This window comes from Elgaria multicarinata, chromosome 2 (genome assembly GCF_023053635.1).
Source record: "Elgaria multicarinata webbii isolate HBS135686 ecotype San Diego chromosome 2, rElgMul1.1.pri, whole genome shotgun sequence".
Lineage (NCBI taxonomy): Eukaryota > Metazoa > Chordata > Lepidosauria > Squamata > Anguidae > Elgaria > Elgaria multicarinata.
In genome coordinates this window covers 2,300,289-2,321,151 of record NC_086172.1, presented here as the reverse complement: position 1 = coordinate 2,321,151, position 20,863 = coordinate 2,300,289, and the positions used below count along the sequence as shown (strand labels likewise).

At 42.7% G+C, this 20,863-nt stretch overlaps 1 protein-coding gene across 1 annotated transcript in view; it reads right to left on the bottom strand.

The window, feature by feature from the left end:
• TNFRSF21 (TNF receptor superfamily member 21) overlaps positions 1-19,445 on the bottom strand; it is a 64,640-nt gene extending 45,195 nt beyond the window's left edge. The window contains exons 1-3 of the mRNA XM_063115914.1: positions 19,422-19,445; positions 5,366-6,020; positions 3,203-3,709 (exon numbers count right to left, since the gene is read on the bottom strand). Of these exons, the coding sequence (XP_062971984.1) occupies positions 3,203-3,709; positions 5,366-6,014 (1,156 nt within the window). The 5' untranslated portion in view covers positions 6,015-6,020; positions 19,422-19,445. The remainder of the gene's footprint in view (positions 1-3,202; positions 3,710-5,365; positions 6,021-19,421) is intronic.
• Positions 19,446-20,863: the final 1,418 nt, after the last annotated feature.

Here is a 20,863-nt window from a genome sequence, read left to right as displayed (position 1 = left end):
ATCAATATATATTGGTAGAAAATGTTTCTGTCAAATCTGTCAAACACACCATGATAAGTAGAATACTATTTATTTATTTATTACACCATATACTGCCTCCATAGCCAGGATCAACTGTGTTCATCCCCTGGAATGGGTTCTGCCATATATAAAGTAGCATATTGTATTGCTGGCTGGGGAATACTGGGAGTTGTAGGGCTATTTTCTGAACATGCATAGGATTGCTCCCTTAGAAATGTAGTTTGGTATCTTGCAGAATGTTTAAATTGTTTGGCCTAGTAAGATATATAGTTGTGTGAAAAAGAAAGTACACCCTCTTGGAATTGTATGTTTTTACATATCAGGACCATCTGTTCCTTAGCAGGTCTAAAAATTAGGTAAATACAACCTCAGATGAACAACAACACATGACATATTACACTGTGTCATGATTTATTTAACAGAAATAAAGCCAAAATGGAGAAGCCATGTGTGAAAAAGTAAGTACACCTTATTATTCATTAGCTTGTACAACCACCTTTAGCAGCAATAACTTGAAGTAATCGTTTTCTGTATGACTTTATCAGTCTCTCACATCGTTGTGGAGGAATTTTGGCCCACTCTTCTTTACAACACTGCTTCAGTTCATTGAGGTTTGGGGGCATTTGTTTATGCACAGCTCTCTTAAGGTCCCGCCACAGCATTTCAATCAGGTTGAGGTCTGGACTTTGACTGGGCCATTGCAACACCTTGATTCTTTTCTTTTTCAGCCATTCTGTTGTAGATTTGCTGGTGTGCTTGGGATCATTGTCCTGTTGCATGACTCAATTTCGCCCAAGCTTTAGCTGTCTGACAGATGGCCTCACATTTGACTCTAGAATAGTTTGGTATACAGAGGAGTTGATGGTCGACTCAATGACTGCAAGGTTCCCAGGTCCTGTGGCTGCAAAACAAGCCCAAGTCATCATCCCTCCACCACCGTGCTTGACAGTTGGTATGAGGTGTTTGTGCTGATATGCTGTGTTTGGTTTTCGCCAAATGTGGCGCTGTGCATTATGGCCAAACATCTCCACTTTGGTCTCGTCTGTCCAAAGGACATTGTTCCAGAAGTCTTGTGGTTTGTTCAGATGCAACTTTGCAAACCTAAGCCGTGCTGCCACGTTCTTTTTAGAGAGAAGAGGCTTTCTCCTGGCAACCCTTCCAAACAAACCATACTTGTTCAGTCTTTTTCTAATTGTACTGTCATGAACTTTAACATTTAACATGCTCACTGGGGCCTGTAGAGTCTGAGATGTAACTCTTGGGGGTTTTGCAATTTCTCTGAGCACTGCACGGTCTGACCTTGGGGTGATTTTGCTGGGACGTCCTCTCCTGGCAAGATTGGCAACAGTCTTGAATGTTTTCCACTTTTGAATCATCTTTCTCACTGTAGAATGATAGACTTTAAATTGTTTGGAAATGGCCTTATAACCCTTCCCAGATTGATGGGCAGCAGCAATTGCTTCTCTAAGATCATTGCTGATGTCTTTCCTCCTTGGCATTGTGTTAACACACACCTGGATGCTCCAGACCAGGAAACTGAAAAAACGTTGGCTTTTATAGAGGTGGTCATACTTGCTGATGATCAATTAATCACGGGCATTTGATTAGCAGCACCTGTCTGCTACTTAGCATCTTAATTCCTATGGAAGCAGTAAGAGTGTACTTACTTTTTCACACATGGCTTCTCCATTTTGGCTTTATTTCTGTTAAACAAATCATGACATGGTGCAATATGTCATGTGTTGTTGTTCATCTGAGGTTGTATTTACCTAATTTTTAGACCTGCTAAGGGACAGATGATTGTTATTATGTCCTGATATGTAAAATCATACAATTCCAAGAGGGTGTACTTTCTTTTTCACACGACTGTACCTATGTTGTGTCTCAAACAAAAATGCTCAGTTCATTAGTATGGCAGACAGGATGGATTTGATTTAAATCAATTTGATTCAAATCACGATTTAAATCACTACTCAGAAAGACTCGATTTAATCATGTGACTCCCCCCCCCAAAAAAAAGTGCACTCTTCCTCGCTATATTTTACACAACTCAGAGTTACCAAAGACTCATTCTTGATGGTATAATCTTACTATTTTCAACCATGTGAAGGTTTCATTTTTAGCATAGCAACTTTTCAGGTTAGTTTTACAGTTATATAAAAAAATACTGATTTGGTTATACTATTAGAAACACATTATAGATAGATAATTATGAAATTATTGTGAGGTGAACGATCTGTTTAATAGGGTCATCGTTCATATTTGGACAACTTTTCTGCTGTACTTTATTGGAAGGAGAAAAATAATCTTACAGAAACCTCTGGAAGAGCATGACATTGTGAATGGATTAATGGAATTCATTTACCAAAAAATTTAAACAGCCTCATGCTACATAATTAAAAACTAATCCTTATTTCCTTTGGACTATAATGTATCTTAAATAGAAAACTATCTTTAGATAGATTTTTCCTCAAAAAGCATTTTATTTAAAAAAATCCAATTTAAATTTTAAAAAAATCCCATTTAAATAAAAAAAATCCCATTTAAATAAAAAAAATCTATTTTTTTTAAAAAATATCACTGATTTTTATCCACCCTGATGGCAGAGAGAAAGATGATTTGGGATTAAATTCTAATTTCATAGAGGTAAGCCACTGCAATAGAGCCAGGCAATGAGCCTATCAGAGTAATGTGCAGGTAGCACTGTGCTTAAATCTGGAGTAGAATGCTCATATCCCTACCACACAGTAGTCAGATACACTTAACATTAGAGCTATCCTACAGCAATTTGGGTAATATGGGGCAGGTGCTGACAGAAGCACATTCATTTTCAGCAACAAGTGTGGAGGGAGGTAAAATTCACTAGGTGCATATTATCTTAATACATCAACCTTTCAAATAAAGTCATCTGCTGGTACACAGAACTCCCAGCCACAATGGCTACCTCCCATGGAGATGTCTGTATTGAGCAGACAGACAAATAAGACTTTGGGAAATCCAGCATGGTTCCTTGGAGGCAAACCTAGTGTTATATGTGCCCAAAATCAAGTGGAACAAGGGTACAGTTTAAACGATTCACCATATTTTCAACTGGCTGTGGCATTTTAGATCTAATTCAGCTCACTGCCTTATTCATCTTATTGACTAACCTAGATCATAAGACACCGTCATAATTACTCACCATGTCCATTGCAATAGTAGATCCATTTCTCCCTGTTTTGGATTGGGGTAGAAGATTTTTTCAAAACAGACTTTTCCACAATTGCACTGGGATCTTGCCTTGGCCCTTTCTTTAGAGTCCGTGAACTTTTCCGGACGCTGCACACAACTATCACGACTAGAACAAGTAGCAGTAGCAGGACTATCATCCACGGCAAGTGTTCGTTGATATCAAAATGCTTGTGGGAGGCCTGTCTCGGGGATCCTCTTTTGGGGGTTTTGTATGGAATGCTGGATTTTACACTACTACTCATCTCCAGGGCTGGCTGCATTTTAAGAATGGAAGGCGTATGCTTGTGGTAATGGATTTGCTGGTGATTTAAAGGCTTAGGATATTCCAGAACAGTCACATTAACTGCTACTGTCTCATTCTTTGAGGTTCCATTGTAAATATCTGTTGGCTCCATCACATCAGTGTATGAACTTGGGGGAGGAGTGACAGCAAAGTTGGAAGCTGAAGAGTTCACACCTAAAGAACAAATAAAATATTAGATGTGAAACAGCAAACTTCTAAGAGTTATTAATATAATTGTGGCCAACATGTCTTTTAGAATACTTAATTTACTTAAAGTCTGAATGTCTTTTAGTGTACTTAATTCAGAAAGGGGTTTCTAACCCATGTGGTGACAAATAGTCACTGAGAGTCCATACAGGAATATAAAAGAACAGTAGCTGCTGTACTCTAGAAGTGCATTCACCAACTTCCAGTAAGATGAACAAAATCCAGGCTTCCTTGATCCAGGCATCAAGGACTTCCTTGCAGCCCCCAACACACCTCAAAATCTGCTCTGGTGGGTCTCACAACTCTCTGGAGTGGATTTGAGGAGGCCTAGAGGGGAGGATTTGGATTCCCTAGTAGAGTTTGTTCCGCTGGTGGAAGGACGCTATTGGATATAACCCAGATATACCTTTTCCTCTACAGGATAGAGTTCGGGCGAAGCAAGGTCTTCAGGTTTGCAGCAGAAACAAGTTGTTTACAGTACTGATTAGCAACTGGGATTTCACAACCTCATTCTCATTGACCACATATGCATCTTTAAACAAGGCACACAAAGCCTAGGGGTAGGGTCAAGAATGAGGAGCCAATCAGCATTGGAAACTCTGATACACATTTCCCACCCCATCCCAGTGACAAGGTTGCCTCTTCCATCGCCTCATGAAAGTCAGGGAATTGCTTGGACAGTATGCTAAACAGAGGAACCACTGAGGCCTTAGCTAGACCTTTTAGCTCGCAACAGAAGAGGGAAGATCCCATGATGAGTTTATCACGAGATCCCTCCTCTATTTATTTATTTATTACATTTTTATACCACCCAATAGCCGAAGCTCCCTGGCAGTTCACAAAAATTAAAAACATAATAAAACAACCAACAGGTTAAAAGCACAATTACAAAATACAGCATAAAAAGCACAACCAGGATAAAAACCACGCAGCAAAATTGATATAAAATTAAAATACAGAGTTAAAACAGTAAAATTTAAATTTAAGTTAAAATTAAGTGTTAAAATACTGAGAATAAAGAGGTCTTCAGCTGGCGACGAAAGGAGTACAGTGTAGGCGCCAGGCACACGTGACAACCTCAGCAGGAGAGGTGTTGCGTCCGCCATTTATTTATTTTTTAAAAGAGGAAGGCACACATGAACGCTTGTGCGCTAAAGGTAAGTGGGGTTTTTTTAAAAAAAGTTAAATTCCCGTTCCCCCCACCCTACCCCAAATGGGCGCAGTGCTCCTGAGGAGCGCTGCACCCTGTGAGTGGCTCCTGGCTCCGTGCGAGGAATCACGCGGAGCTGGTCAGCCCGTGGCAATGGGCCACATGTTCCATGGTCTCGGGCTCCGCAGAAAAACCAGTGCCAAAGTGGAGGGTGAGATCCCGGGGCAAGGGAGGGATGATCCCTCCCTGATCCAAGGATCCCGTGGACGCACAGGGACGATCCTGGGGTTCGCCCAGGATAAAGCCCAGTCTAGCTAAGGCCATAGAGAGAAACAAACTCCACCCAGGGAGTGGCTAACCACAGAGATAATTGTTCTGCTGACTGGTTGGGTAAAACAATATAAAATAGACTGCCTATTGGGGGGGGGCATTCAAAATACAGCTACGGATGTTTGCCAATGCTTCATACTGACCTTTGGGAAGAAAAGTAGTAGAATAAAACGTGTGCCGTCGTTCGTCCTTCTCTGGACTTGACAAAAGCCCAGCTGCATTCTGGAAAGTTGACTGAAATCCACAGATGTTGTCACTCTCTTTTGTCCCTGGTTTTATCACCACCATGTTGTTTTGTGCACAGTTGGTAAATGTTTTGCATCTGAACAGACTAGAAGGCACTGCAGAGAAAGTGCCACGGGGGCACGGTTTGCACCTGATGTCTTCAGTTTCCGTTCCTTTCTTTCTTAAGCGCCATCCAATGGGGCAGACTGAATAAGGGGTGCAGGTGCTGTCATTCAGAAAGCTGCCAGATGGGCAGGTGCATTCACGGTCAGCCAAAGCCGTACAAGGTGCCCTCTCAACCATCGGCTGCTCACAAGGCTTTCTACACAAATGGCAGCTCTCTCCTCCATTTTCATGCTTTGTGAAGGTCCCACTGGCACAATGGCTGCACTCTCTTACCGTTGTCATTGTACAATGCTTAGACACATAGGTTCCTGCAGGACACTTCTCACAAGTCAGTTTTTTGTTAGTGGCACGATCAAGGTGGTTGTATGTGCGAGAGGAGAGGCTTATGGCATTCTGTTTAGATGTCAGCTCTGACTGAGCATCAATGGTGCCAAGGAACATAAACCCCTGAAACACATACATAAATCCATGTCAGATACAGACAACAAGGCAGTTCATAGCAAACCATACCAGCTTTACCCAACTAATTAGCCAACAGTTAAAGGTAACGAGATTCAAAAGGTATGCTCAGATTTTTTGCCTTACAGGCATCTTCTGTCTACTACTCTATAATACTTTTAATATGTAAACAAAATGTGGTGTACATGGGATCCTTCAAAGACTTTCTGCCCTCCCCCTTACACCCTGAAATTACTAATATAGTAGATTAAATGCTGGACATAGAACTGAATCCATCTTCTCTCTCTCTCTCTCTCTCTCTCTCTCTCTCTCTCTCTCTCTCTCTCTCTCTCTCTCACACACACACACACACACACACACACACACACAGAGTCAATATAACTCATGATAACTTTCATCACAGTACCGTCCACCCCACTCCCCAACAATGTCTCCCTTCCTGAGCTAGATGAGATAGTCTCGGGTTTGGTGTTGGGGGTTTCAACATCCATGCTGAGGCTGCCCTGTCAGGAGTGGCTCAGGACTTGATCTGTGCCATGACAACCATGGGTCTGTCCCAAATGGTATCTGGCCTCACCCATGCCACTGGGCACACTCTGGACCTTGTTTTCTGTGTTGGATGGGGTGACAGAGATCTGAGAGTGGAAGAACTTTCTATAGTTCTGTTATCATGGTCAGATCACTACCTGGTGGCACTTGGAACCTCTGCAAGGGTGGAGGGCCAATTAAGATGGTCCGTCCCAGGAGGCTGATGAATCCAAAAGTTTTCCTGACAGCTCTTGGAGATTTTCCTTTTGCCTTGGCAGATGATTCTGTCAAAGCTCTGGTCAATCTCTAGAATGGAGAAATGACCAGGGCGGTGGACACAATTGCTCCTGAGCGTCCTCTCTCACAAAGTGGAGCCACACCAGCCCTTTGGTTTTCTAGGGAGCTGGTGGCGATGAAACAAGTGAGAAGGGGACTAGAGTGACTTTGGGGGAAAACTCAGAGTGAATCCGATCAAACAGGGGCTAGAGCCCATTTGAAGGGCTACTCTGTGGCAATACAAGCAGCAAAAAACCCATTTTTACTGCCACTATTGTGTTTGTTTATTTATTTATTTATTAAATTTATATACTGCCCCATAGCCGAAGCTCTCTGGGCGGTTTACAAAGGTTAAAAAACAGTGGACATTAAACAGTATACAAAATTTAAAACCATCAAAAAATATGAAAACAACAGTATACATTTTTAAACAACAACAGTTCTGGGGTCCATTAAAAAACAAACTCAGCATATGTTGTTAAATGCTGTTAAATGCCTGGGAGAAAAGAAAGGCGCCGAAAAGATAACAATGTTGGTGCCAGGGGAGCCTCATCGGGGAGATCATTCCATAATTGGGGGGCCACCACTGAAAAGACCCTCTCCCTTGTTGCCATCCTCTGAGCTTCCCTCTGAGTAGGCACTCGGAGGACCTTAGATGTTGAGCGCAGTGTATGGGTAGGTTCGTGCTGAGAGAGACATTCCATCAGGTATTGTGGTCCCAAGCTGTGTAAGGCTTTATTGGTTAAAAACAGCACCTTGAATTGGGCTCGGAAACGTATAGGCAGCCAATGAAAGCAGGCCAGACTCGGTGTTATATGTTCAAACCTTTTGGTTCCAGTTATCAATCTGGTTCCAGTTACCAATTTTGCACAAGCTGCAGCTTCCGAACCATCTTCAAAGGGTGCCCCACGTAGAAGGCATTGCAGTAATCTAACTTGGAGGTTACCAGAGCATGGACGACTGAAACTAGGTTATCCCTGTCCAGATAGGGGTGTAGCTGGGCCACTAAACAGAGTTGGTAGAAGGCACTCCATGCCACCGAGGCCACCTGAGCCTCAAGTGACAGAGATGGTTCTAGGAGAACCCCCAAGCTACGAACCTGCTCCTTCAGGGGGAGTGCAACCCCATGCAGAACAGGTTGAACACCCACCATCTGGCCAGAAGAACCACCCACCAGCAGCATCTCAGTCTTGTCTGGATTGAGTTTAAGTTTATTAGCCGTCATCCAGTCCACTGTCGCAGCCAGGCACCAGTTCAGCACATCCACAGCCTCACCTGATGAAGATGAAAAGGAGAAGTAGAGCTGCGTGTCATCAGCATACTGATGACAACACACTCCAAAACTCCGGACAACCACACCCAACAGTTTCATGTACATGTTAAACAGCATGGGGGGCAAGACTGACCCCTGCGGAACCCCATACTGGAGAATCCACAGGGCCGAGCAATGTTCCCCAAGAACCGCCTTTTGGAGCCGACCAGCCAAGTAGGAGTGGAACCACTGCAATGCAGTACCTCCCACTCCCAACTCAGCCAGACGTTCCAGAAGGATACCATGGTCGATGGTATCGAAAGCCACTGAGAGATCAAGAAGAATCAACAGTCTTTGCAAAGAGCCGTCCAGCACAGCTGTTTTGGGTGGTCAAGGGCCTTTTACATACTGGCCTGCAAAAGGAGCATTCAGACATTTCAACAGCTTGATGTGAACAATTTGCCCTTTGCAGATAAAATCGTTTGGATCCGCTCTGACTTGGACACTATAGTTGATACAGACCCAGTGGATGTAACTTTGACATCTGCTTATCCAGTATTATTGGATACTTTTCAATTTGTACAGACTGAAGATATGGACAGGATCCATGGAGAGGTAAGAGCCACCACATGTATGCTAGATCCTTGCCTTTCCTGGCTCATAAAAGCAGCCAGAGGGGGACTGGTAGAGTGGGTTAGAGGAGTAGTCAGTACATTCCTTTGCCAAGGCAGTCTGCCTAAAAGAGGTGGTGTTAAGACCTCTGTTGAAAAAAGCCCTCCTTGAACCCCAATGTATTGGACAATTACTGGCCTGTCTCCAATATTCCATCTTTGGGCATGTGTTAGTGTGTGTGGTAGCCTCCCAACTCCAGGGTTTCTTGGATGAGACGGATTATCTAGATCCATTTCAATTTGGCTTCAGTCCTGGTTATGGGACAGAAACACTTTGGTCGCCTTGGTGGATGACCTACACTGGTAATTGGACAGGGGGAGTGTGTCCCTGTAGGTTCTGCGGGACCTCACAGTGGCATTTGATACCATCAACCATGGTATCCTTCTGGGCCGCCTTGCTGGGATGGGAATTGGAGGCACTGTTTTACAGTGGCTCCATTCCTTCCTGGAAGGGTGGATACAGAAGGTAGTGCAGAGGGACTTATTATTATTATTATTATTATTATTATTATTATTATTATTATTAATTTATATAGCACCATCAATGTACATGGTGCTGTACAGCGTAAAACAGTAAATAGCAAGACCCTGCCGCATAGGCTTACATTCTACTAAAATCATAGTAAAGCAATAAGGAAGGGAAGGGAATGCAAACAGGCACTGGGTAGGGTAAACAGGCACAGGGTAGGGTAAAACTAACAGTATAAAGTCCGAGCAACATCAAGTTTTAAAAGCTTTAGGAAAAAGAAGTTTTTAGCTGAGCTTTAAAAGTTGCGATTGAGCTTGTAGATCTCAAATGTTCTGGAAGAGTGTTCCAGGCGTAAGGGGCAGCAGAAGAGAAGGGACGAAGCTGAGCAAGGGAAGTAGAGACCCTTGGGCAGGCGAGAAACATGGCATCAGAGGAGCGAAGAGCACGAGCGGGGCAATAGTGTGAGATGAGAGAGGAGAGATAGGAAGGAGCTAGACCGTGAAAACTTCTGATCGACTCCTTGGCCATTGACATGTGGAGTCCCAAAGGGTTCCATTTTGTTCCCCATGCTATTTAACATAAACATGAAACTGTTGGGAGAGGTTGTCTGTAGTTTTGGGGTCACCCAATTCTACTTCTTTCCACCCAATTCCAAGGAAGCTGTTTCGGTGCTAAAATGGTATCTGTCAGCAGTAATGGATTGGATGAGGGCAAATAAATTGAAGCTTAATCCAGACAAGATAGAGGTGCTCCTGGTCAGTCAAAAGGCAGATCAGGTAACAGGCAGATTCAGCTTGTGCTGGATGGGGTTACACTCCCCCTGAAGACACAAGTCCGCAGCTTGGGTGTACTTCTGGATTCAGCCCTGAGCCTAAATGTCCAGGTTCCAGCAGTAGTCAGGAATGCATTTGCTCACTTAAAACTAGTGTGTCAGCTGTGCCCATTCCTAAAGATGTCTGACCTGGCCACAGTGACACATGCCTTAGTTACATCCCGATTGTATTACTGTAACCCGCTCTACATGGGGCTGCCTTTGAAGAGTGTTCGGAAACTTCAGCTGGTTCAAAGTGCTGCAGCGAGATTGCTGACTGGGGCTGGTTACAGGGAGCACACAACTCTCCTGTTAAAACAACTCCACTGGCTTCTGGTCTGTTTCTAGGCACACTTAAAAGTGCTGGTTATGGCCTACAAGGCCATCAAGTCCAACCCTGCTCAATGCAGGAATCCACCCTAAAGCATACCTGACAGATGGTTGTCCATGACCTATAAAGCCGTATATGCCTCAGGTCCAGGTTATTTGAAAGACTGCATTCTTCCTTACGAGACTGACCGTGCTTTGAGATCTTCAAGGGAGGCCCTTCTCTTGGTTCCACCACCATCACGGGCACACCTGGTGGGAAGGTGGGAGAGGGCCTTCTTAGTGCCTGCTCCAGGGCTCTGGAACTCCCTTCCAAGGGAAGCTAGACTGGCTCCCTCCTTGGAGTGCTTCCGGAGACAGGCAAAACCATTTTTGTTCTGGCACACCTTTGGCGAATAGTCTGGACCTCTGTTTATGCATTGAGCTTTTTAAAATTGTTATTTGTATTTTAAATGTTTTAATATTGAAGCACATTTAATTATATTTTTAACTTTTGCATATATCTATTTATATGTTTTAATTGTATATGTTTTTAATTTTGTAAAGCTACTTTGAGGCCCAGTATTAGAAAAAGGCAGGATACTAATACTAATAATAATTCAGGGCTGAAATCTACTTGAATTATCAGGTTTATTTTATTTATAACTAGCTGTACCCTGCCACGCGTTGCTGTGGCTCAGTCTAGTTAAATTGAAAAGAAAGAAAAGACAAAGTGGATGTTTCTAATATGTTTAATTTCACAATGCTTGTGGATATACAATATTTTTAGTTGTTCCATTGTCTGTGTAGATATAGAGATTGTCTGGTTTGCCGACTCTAGAACACGCAACATGTTCTAGACTGTCAAGAAATACTTTTGTAAGCCGCTGTGAGAGCCTTTTTTGGCGGAATGGCGGCATAAAAATCCTTAAATAAATAAAAATAAAAATTAAAAAAAACATATAATTGTCCATGTGAGAAGCAATCTGTGTCTAGATCTAAACTGCACAATTCTAAAGATTGGCCCTGAGCTTTGTTGATGGTGATTGCAAATGCCAAACGAATTGGGAATTGCAATCTCTTAAATTGAAATGGCATATCTGTTGGAATCATAGGAATACAAGGAATGAGGACATCTTCACCTCTGAAAGGTCCTGTCAAGATTGTTCCTTCTATGACGTTGCTCAGTAATTTTTTTACTGCAAGCTGCATGCCATTGCAAAGTTTTGTGAGAGAACATGCAAATAGGAGAGGAGGCAGAGGCAGTGGATTGGCCTACTGTTTGGTTTTTTAAAAAGGATATTTTTACAGTGAGGAAGTTAGTGGAAACTCCTGGCAGTTACCTTTCTTCAGAACATGTAACTGTCACAGGTGTGACATCTATATTCACTCAGCCAATTGTGAGAGAACATGCAAATAGGAGAGGAGGCAGAGCTGCTGTTTGGTTTTTTAAAAAGGATGTTTTTACGGTGAGGAGGTTAGTGGAAACTCCTGGCAGGTACCTTTCTTCAGAACGTGTAACTGTCACAGGTGTGACATCTATATTCACTCAGCCAATTGTGAGAGAACATGCAAATAGGAGAGGAGGCAGAGGCAGTGGATTGGCCTACTGGTTGGCGATGTCACAATGACCTATAAGAGCAAATAGGAGAGAACATGCAAATAGGAGAGGAGGCAGAGGCAGTGGATTGGCCTACTGGTTGGCGATGTCACAATGACCTATATGAGCAAATAGGAGAGAACATGCAAATAGGAGAGAAGGCAGAGGCAGTGGATTGGCCTACTGGTTGGCGATGTCACAATGACCTATAAGAGCAAATAGGAGAGAACATGCAAATAGGAGAGGAGGCAGAGGCAGTGGATTGGCCTACTGGTTGGTGATGTCACAATGATCAGCAGGACTGGTTTTGAGGACTGGTTTTGAGGAGGCCTATTTCTTCGATTTTAAGACAAACCTTTGACCCCATAGAGAACATAGTTACATAACAACGCTCGCGTATTCGAACACAACGCTGTGTCAAAATTTCAAAGCAATTGGTGAAGAACTTTCGGAGATATAAAAGCATGTTTTTACGGAGAGGAGGTTACTGGAAACTCCTGGCAGTTACCTTTCTTCAGAACATGTAACTGTCACAGGTGTGACATCTATATTCACTCAGCCAATTGCGAGAGTACATGCAAATAGGAGAGGAGGCAGAGGCAGCGGATTGGCCTACTGGTTGGTGATGTCACAATGATCAGCAGGACTGGTTTTGAGGAGGCCTATTTCTTCGATTTTAAGACAAACCTTTGACCCCATAGAGAACATAGTTACATAACAACGCTCGCGTATTCGAACGCAACGCTGTGTCAAAATTTCAAAGCAATTGGTGGAGAACTTTCGGAGATATAACAACAGTAACGAACGGTCTTTTTCATTTTTATTTATATAGATAACACATTTCTAAATCACCCAATTTTCTATGGCCATTTGCAAATAACTACACTAAACACCACACGACAGTAAAAGGAAGCATTAAAAACAATCCCAATAGGAAAGAGAAAATACAGAGGTTAAAAGCTTGGGAGAATAATTTATTTATTACATTTTTATACCGCCCAATAGCTGAAGCTCTCTGGGCGGTTCACAAAAATAAAAGCCTTCACCTGTCTGATGTGTAAAACACATTAGTGCAGGTGCCGGGCAAGTTTCCACCAATAACTGTTGTCACTTTGCTTTGTTTTGCTTTATTTGCAGAAGCAAGGTGTCACGTCTGAAAATTACCTCTCCCCTGTCACATCCTACCTCAGCTTTAGATGGTAGGAGAATCTGGCAAAGGGTTTCTGAAGAAGGTCTTAAGTGAACAGGGAGGATATGAAGTAGGAGCTGTTTCCTCAGGTATCCAGATTTTAAGATGTGTAGAGAACCAGCTCTTTGAATTGTGCTTGGAAACAGACTGAAAAACAACAGGCAAAACTCCCAGTATCAGCTGGTGGCCTAACAGCTGTGTTTAGAACTGCAATCTTCAAAGATAGCCCCATGTACAATGCATGCATTGCAATGGTTTAACCTAGAGATTACCAGAGCATGGATACAACTTTAACCAGGCTCTCTCTGGGAGACATGGCAGCAAGCACATCAGCCTCAGCAATAAAAGGTTCTCTGTGCCAATAGTATAACACAACTGCCAATATCATACTGCCCTTTTACAAATCTATGTTGCAACCACACTTAGAATATTATGTACAGTTCTAGTCACCACGCATAAAAAAAAGATATTATAGAGCTGGGAAACGTGCAGAAAAGGGCAACTAACATGATCAAGGGGCTGGAGCAACTCATCTATTAGGGAAGGTTACAACTACTGGTGTTGTGAGCTTGAAAAAATGGTGAGGATGGGGAGACATAGGAGGTAAACAAGATTATGTGGATAGGGATCTATTTTTCTCCCTCTCTCATAATACTAGAACCCAGGGTCATCCCATGAGGCTGCTTGGTAGGATTCCAGACAGATAAAAGGAAGTACTTCTTCACACAGCACATAGTTAAATTATGGAACTCACTACCACAAGATGTGGTGATGGCCACCAATTTGGATAGCTTTAAAAGGAAGGTAAACAAACTCCTGGAGGCGAAGGCTATCAATGGCAACTAGTTCTGATGGCTCTATGCTACCTCCAGTATCAGAGGCAGGAGGGCCTACCCGTTGCTGGTCAACATGGGCAGGAGGGTCTGTTGCACTCCTGTCCCACTTGTCAGATAGTTTGGCCACTATATGAACAGAATGCTGGACTAGATGGACTCTTGGTCTGATCCAGCATGGCTCTTGTGTGCTTATGAAAGAGAATACAATACGGGCGAGATAGGAAGCTTCATCCCACATACCTGCTTCCCTCGGATTATCCCCGTAGCGCTAAGCTTTCGCGGTTGTTGTTTTTGCTACCAGGCGACAGTGATCCTTTGCATACCAGGAAGTGAGTTTAAGGGGGGAAATGTGCAAAATCATAAAAAAATCAACAGATGACCCAATCTATTACTGTGCTGATTTTGGTGTCTTTATCTTTAAAGCTTATGCAGATGTAAGCCTTTGTTTAAAATCCCGCTCCTGCGCCCACAGCAGCGGCTCGGAATTAGGGCAAATCTTTTGCAAAAAGAGCACAATTAAGGCAGGATGCATGGGAGTACTTCACAATAAAAGTAGATTTTAAGGTGGAAAACTTCTGAGTCCTTTGCATTCAATTGTCAGAGATTGCACAGTAGAACGCTGGTGTGATAAAACTCAGGGTAGAAGAACCAAATGGCCTGGACTACAGGCTAACCCACAATTGGGTCCACTGGTCAAGCCACAGTTATGGAAACACAGGACAACTGCCACCTTTTCTTCTTCTGTTGGGAATCGTCTTTTCCATTCCCTGTGTTAAGACCCTAGATTAAGCCCCCACAAAAGACATAGCAGGGTGCAACTCCATGCATGTTTAGAAAACAGGATGTCTGGCTGGAGGGATGCTAGGAATTATTCAGGCAAAAATAAATCCTAAATGCAGAGGATTGTGTCCTTAATCATAATCCAAGGAGTGCACATCTTCCAAGAAGGAAACATCACAGCTCTCAATGTAATACTCACAATATAAATTTAGCACAGGGGAATATTTCTAGCATTTAACACTGCTGTGACAAACTCCACAGACTGGTGTCATTCATGGGACTAAGGACAAGAAATGGATAAGGTGATTTAGTTGTAATTAGTAATGGAACAGGTACGATTTAATGAATTATTTTGACTATTTTACCTGTTGCTTTTTAAAAATAGGTTGACTTGTTTGTGTTTTATGACTTTTGCATTAAATACATGAACATGTTTTGCTATTATTGTAAGTTATTTTAATTATCCATTACTCTTGCTTAATTTATATTGCATCTTTTTTCTTTACTTTATTAATTGCAAAGCTCCTATTGCCTAGTTTGCCCCTATGGGCTGCAAGGCTTTACTAACAATGGACACCATAATTTATTTATTTTTTAAGAGTGGCATTCTGAGCTTCATGGAATATTTAACTAATGTGGCAAACCTACATCGCCGTCCATGATAATTTCTTTACCCAAATACACCTTGGGCTTTGCTCACTTCCACTCAGAGCAGGCCAGGTTCTCAAAACTGGTTTACATGTTCACAACTTAGACTGATACACTAGCTGCAATCCTATCTGGACAGGGATAACTTGGCAACAGTTATCCATGCTGTGGTAACTTTCTGACAACCATCTGTCAGGGATGCTTTAGGGTGGATTCCTGCATTGAGCAGTGGGTTGGACTCAATGGCCTTGTAGGCCCCTTCCAACAATGCTATTCTATGATTGATTACTGCAATACATTGTATATGGGGCTACCTTTGAAAATGGTTCATAAACTTCCACTCGTCCAAAATAGACCTACTAGGGCCCTAACTGGGACTGGTTGATATAATCATGCAATGCCACCATTTCATAAGCTGCACTGGCTTCTAGACCATTTCCAGGGCAAATTCAAAGGGAAGTGTTAACCTTTAAAGTCCTAAACAGCTTAGAGACAGCCAGAACATCTAATGGAACATATCCTCCCAGGTTGTGGGCTCTCCCACATTAGAGGCCTTCAAGAGGCAGCTGGACAACCATCTCTCAGGGATGCTTTAGGGTGGATTCCTGCACTGAGCAGGGGGTTGGACTCGATGGCCTTATAGGCCCCTTCCAACTCTACTATTCTGTGATTCTATGATCCTTAGGTCATATTTAGCAGTGATGTAAGTTTTCTGGAAAAACTTGAATTGGAAAATTCTCTAATGCAAATTAATTTGAATGGGGTCATTTGCATTTTCCCCCCCTTTTCATCAGAAAATGCTCTGATGCCCTACGGTATGGCTAGGCAACTTGTGGCTCTCCAGACATTTTAGCCTACAACTCTCTCATCATTGACTATGTGGGCTCGGGCTGATGAGCACCGGAGGCTAAAACATCTAGGGCCTATCCCTGCCATAGAGAGATCTAATTTAGCCTGTTTGTTTTATTTGTATTTAGTAAACAGAACTAAGAAAAAGTGTGCCATATTCATTTTTGTCCCAATACACCACAAGTATTTGACCTGAAATATTTGAGAGGTTGGGGAAGAAATAAAACATATTTAATGTGATTTAAATGTTTATTATATATACATTTTACTGGAATACTTGTAAGAATTTAATGTCAGCGGCATGTACTTCTCTTACATTATTCAAAAGTAAGGCGGGGGAACCAAAAGTACTGAAAACTGTTGACACACTAATTTCAACAACCCAAAGAAGTGTGCATGATCTACTGACAACCATTAATGTCAACATTTACTTCTGCACTGAACAGCAAGCTTCCACAGCAGAACACATTTAGCTCTTACAAAGGGAATCAAATTCACAGGCTCTGCAAATGAAAAACAAACTTCAAGTTGTCATTGAAAAATGATAAACATACAGCACCACAGCAACAGTACAATTCACATCCAAACAGCTATACAACTGTACAAACCTCTGGGTGTTTCTAGAGATTCAAACGTAGAATCCCCACATTGACAATGTCCATGAGAAAGATAAACCTGACATTTTGCTCTTTGCCGTATAGACCTGATGCTAGTGCAATACTGCTACTCTCTTGACCACTGGTTCAGAGATAGGAAGCACTGGACACCTGTTTTGCCACTATATTAATCCCCGTTGAATGCTTGTGCAGACATGGCCTCTCGGGCAATGATGGGAGAGACTCCTGCCTGCAACCCCAGAGAGTGGTCACAGAAGATAATACTGAGTTATACGGACCAGGACCAGTGGACTGACTTGGTCTAAGGCAGCCTCTTACCTTCGCTTCAATGTTGTAACAGTCAGTTGCGACCAAGAAGAGGAAAGGGGGAAGCCAGCGTGAGAAGGAAGGAGGCCGCTTGCCAGCCTACTCACAACATTTTAATCATGGTCAAGCGATGAAAAGTGTTTTGTCTTTACCAGGGCATATTTTAATGTACACAGGTCTGCCATGGGGTCTAACAACTCTTAAGATCAATTGTTTAAGCACTTCATATACCATCTCAGCCATGCTTGCAACAACCCTTTAAAGTTAATCAGAATTATTATGATATCCAAAGTGGAAAAGTGAGGATGAGGCAATGCTTCACTAAGGCCACCTAGGGAATTCATGTCAGAGGTGAGAAGTGAACCAGAGACTTTACACCGAAGAACTCACACCTCACCACTTCCAAGGCAAAGTAGTGTTAACTTGTTGCAGCAGCACACACACACCTTGCATAGAACTTTCTGGCCAGCCATGGTGTGGACAGTCTTAATTACTCCATGTTAACACTTTCAAATTTCAGGTCATGCCTTAGGACAACAACCACAGAAGCCCCCGACATAGAATCATAGAATAGCAGAGTTGGAAGGGGCCTACAAGGCCATCAAGTCCAACCCCCTGCTCAATGCAGGAATCCACCCTAAAGCATCCCTGACAGGTGGTTGTCCAGCTGCCTCTTGAAGGCCTCTAGTGTGGGAGAGCCCACACCCTCCCTAGGTCACTGATTCCATGTTCCATGAAATACTTTAAACTGATTGCTAGCCTTTATTAAATAGAATTTATTAAATAGAATTACTTGACTCTTTTGTCACCTTTGTTAGACAATCACTGAAGTCCCTCTAGCTATCCTGCTCACCTGGACCTGTGGTAGCCTGAAATATGCACCCATCAACTCTCATCTTTTCCTCCCTTTAGGAAAGAAAGAGGAGCCCATTGTCTTCTTTCTTCCCTTAATGTCTGATGCCTAAAATCCATTTTCCAACATCCATGAGCAATCTTAGAAGAAAAATTCATAGAGCAGGTGCAGAGAAGGGGAGAAGGAAAGAGGCCTCCTTCCATCCTTTCTGCAGAGAAGAGCAACCTGCGCTTGCTTGCTTCCCAGAGAAGGAGCTCAACAGAGCTTCCCATCACTTCACAAGTCAGCAGATGAGATGCAAATCTTTGCATTATCTTCTACTTTCCTTCTAAGTGCTCCATACTCCAATTATCCTCTTTTCATCCGTTTTTGCTAATATTCCATGCCATTTCAAACTCCTAAACCCCTTGACTTTAGAGTTCCCTGTTGCTTTTTATTCCTCTCCACCCATTTAGAGCAAACCCTGCATTTGCTCTAAAACTCTCTCACAATCCCCCCAAACCAGTCTGTTACTTGCCCTTCAAATTATCACAAGCTGAAACTTCTTTCTTTCCCGACTTCTCCCCTTCTCCATGATTAGCACCCCACATGATTTTTTATGCATTGAGAGGTTAACTATTTACTTTAAATGTTTGTCTTTAGCCCTTTCAGTGTTAATCTATGATTCTAGTTCCTGAAAAAATTATTTTTTTATTTATTACATTTCTATACCGCCCAATAGCCGAAAAGTATGTATGATTCTAATTCCCTTGAAGTGTGATTTTAATTCATTGAATTTTTTAAAGTTATATATTCAAAGAATTATTTACAAAGACCTTGTTGTGGATTCTGAATCTCTTAACTTTGGGGGGGGGGGAAGGCATTAGGTTTTCCTAAGCACCCAGCATTCAACACTAAATGATCTTTCATGTATATGATTATTTTACATGTATGTGATATGCAAATGCATGTAAATTAAAGTATACTTCATAACAGTCCGTTAGCACCTTAAAGACCAACAAATGTATTATGGAATAAGCTTTTGTGGACTACCAACTTCATCATATGCATGAAGTGTTATCCTCAGTTGGCTCTGGCAGAAAGGCATGGGTGCATAGAAAATAATGATGGACAGTGGAGTAAAATGGCAATGAAATGCTAGAAATTCTGTGAAAATTCAGTTAAATGTAAATGAAAGCAAATAAGCACAGGAGCCAATCCACAACAGCAATAATTGGCAACAGCAATGCTAGGATGATTGTGTTAAATAATATAAAGGAAGACAGGAAACTATTGCCCCAATGCATGACAAACAAACAAAATCACATTTCGTTATCATTTCTAATTCAATTGTTTCATGTAGGAGCCTCCTCTTAAAATTCCTTGGAGGACGGCAAATCCCCATAGCCTTGAGCTCACTGGCTGACTTTAGGTCAATAATTCTCTCTTAACTCCATGAGGAAGATTAGTCTGTTACAGGAATAAAGGGCGGGGGGGGGGGGGGCAGAGCATGTACACCTACCACCTTGGGCTCCTGGGAGGAAAGGACAGAATACAAATTTAATAAATAAATGAAGTCAAGAACGTTAGTATATAGAAAGATCCAGAATATATTGAAGTCCCTGGTACCTGGACTACCAGATATTTAACAGCCCAGTCTAGGCCCTTGGCCAGCAAGCACTTTTTAATAAGTGGCCAGCAAGCACTTTTTTATTTTGAACTGAGCAAGGACTACAGAACAGGAACATTGGCTCCCCCAATGATTCACTCCCAAAACATAGGCAAAGAGCTCTTTAACCTCTTCTCTCCCAGTGTAAACATCAACCATGGCTTTGGCAGAGCCAAAGAAAGCTAAGACATACAGGCAAAAATGGTGAGGTTCCTGGAACCTCACCATTTTTGCCTGCATGTCTTAGCTTTCTTATGCATAGAAGGGAAGTGTATTAGAAGAAAATATTCACAGAGCTACTGTTGCTATCCAAGTTGAAAGGAAGGGATTAAGGAGCCCTTTGCTTTTGTCTCCACTTGGTATAAAGTAGACGAGGTGCATAATAATTCAGAGGCCCTTGAATTCAGAAAGATAGAAACCCTTCTGAGGCTACATTTAGCTTTCCAATCCTCCAGTTGCCTACCTCTAGGTCTGAATGTTAAGCTAGGGAAAGGGGGGGGGGGGTATAACCCTAAATGCATCCTACTCATACAAGAGAAAGAGCTTGTGTATACGGTAACTCATCTCATGAAACACAAATGAAAAGAAGGTGCAGGCTCCTCTGATCTGAAAAGGGGTGAGACGCTAACAGCTGGACTGGGGAACGGGTGATTCATAGCCTTCGCGGCTGCAACAGCCACACTGGTCCATGATTTAGCAACTTAAAGCAACCTCTACACCAGCCTTTGCCACCATGGTGCCCCCGCCCCCCATGTGCTGCTGGAGAACAACTTCCATCAGCCCCAGTCAGCAGGATTGGTCATCTGGAAAACCCCAATTGGCAAAGGTTGTTCTACAGCAATACAGCCAAACGAGTCCTTGGAGAAGGAAGAAACCAGACACCGGCAGCCTCTCTCCCAGTCTTGGGAAGCAGAGCCAAGGAGCGCCCCACTGCCGCCACTTCGCTCACGAAAGCGCGTTTGATCAAGAGGAAACGTGGGGAGATGCTGACTGAGCTACGACTCCCCTTGGGTTAGTCCCTACGTTTGCTTTCAAACACCAGTTAGATGACTCGACGGCAAAATAGCAAGACTACCTCTGAACATGTGCCGAGTGAATTTCCTTCACCACCGTTCTAGAAGGAAGGTGCACGGCTGCCCGAGCAAACGACCTCTTTCAGCTGGGGAAGCGCTGTTGCCGCCCTAAACGCAAA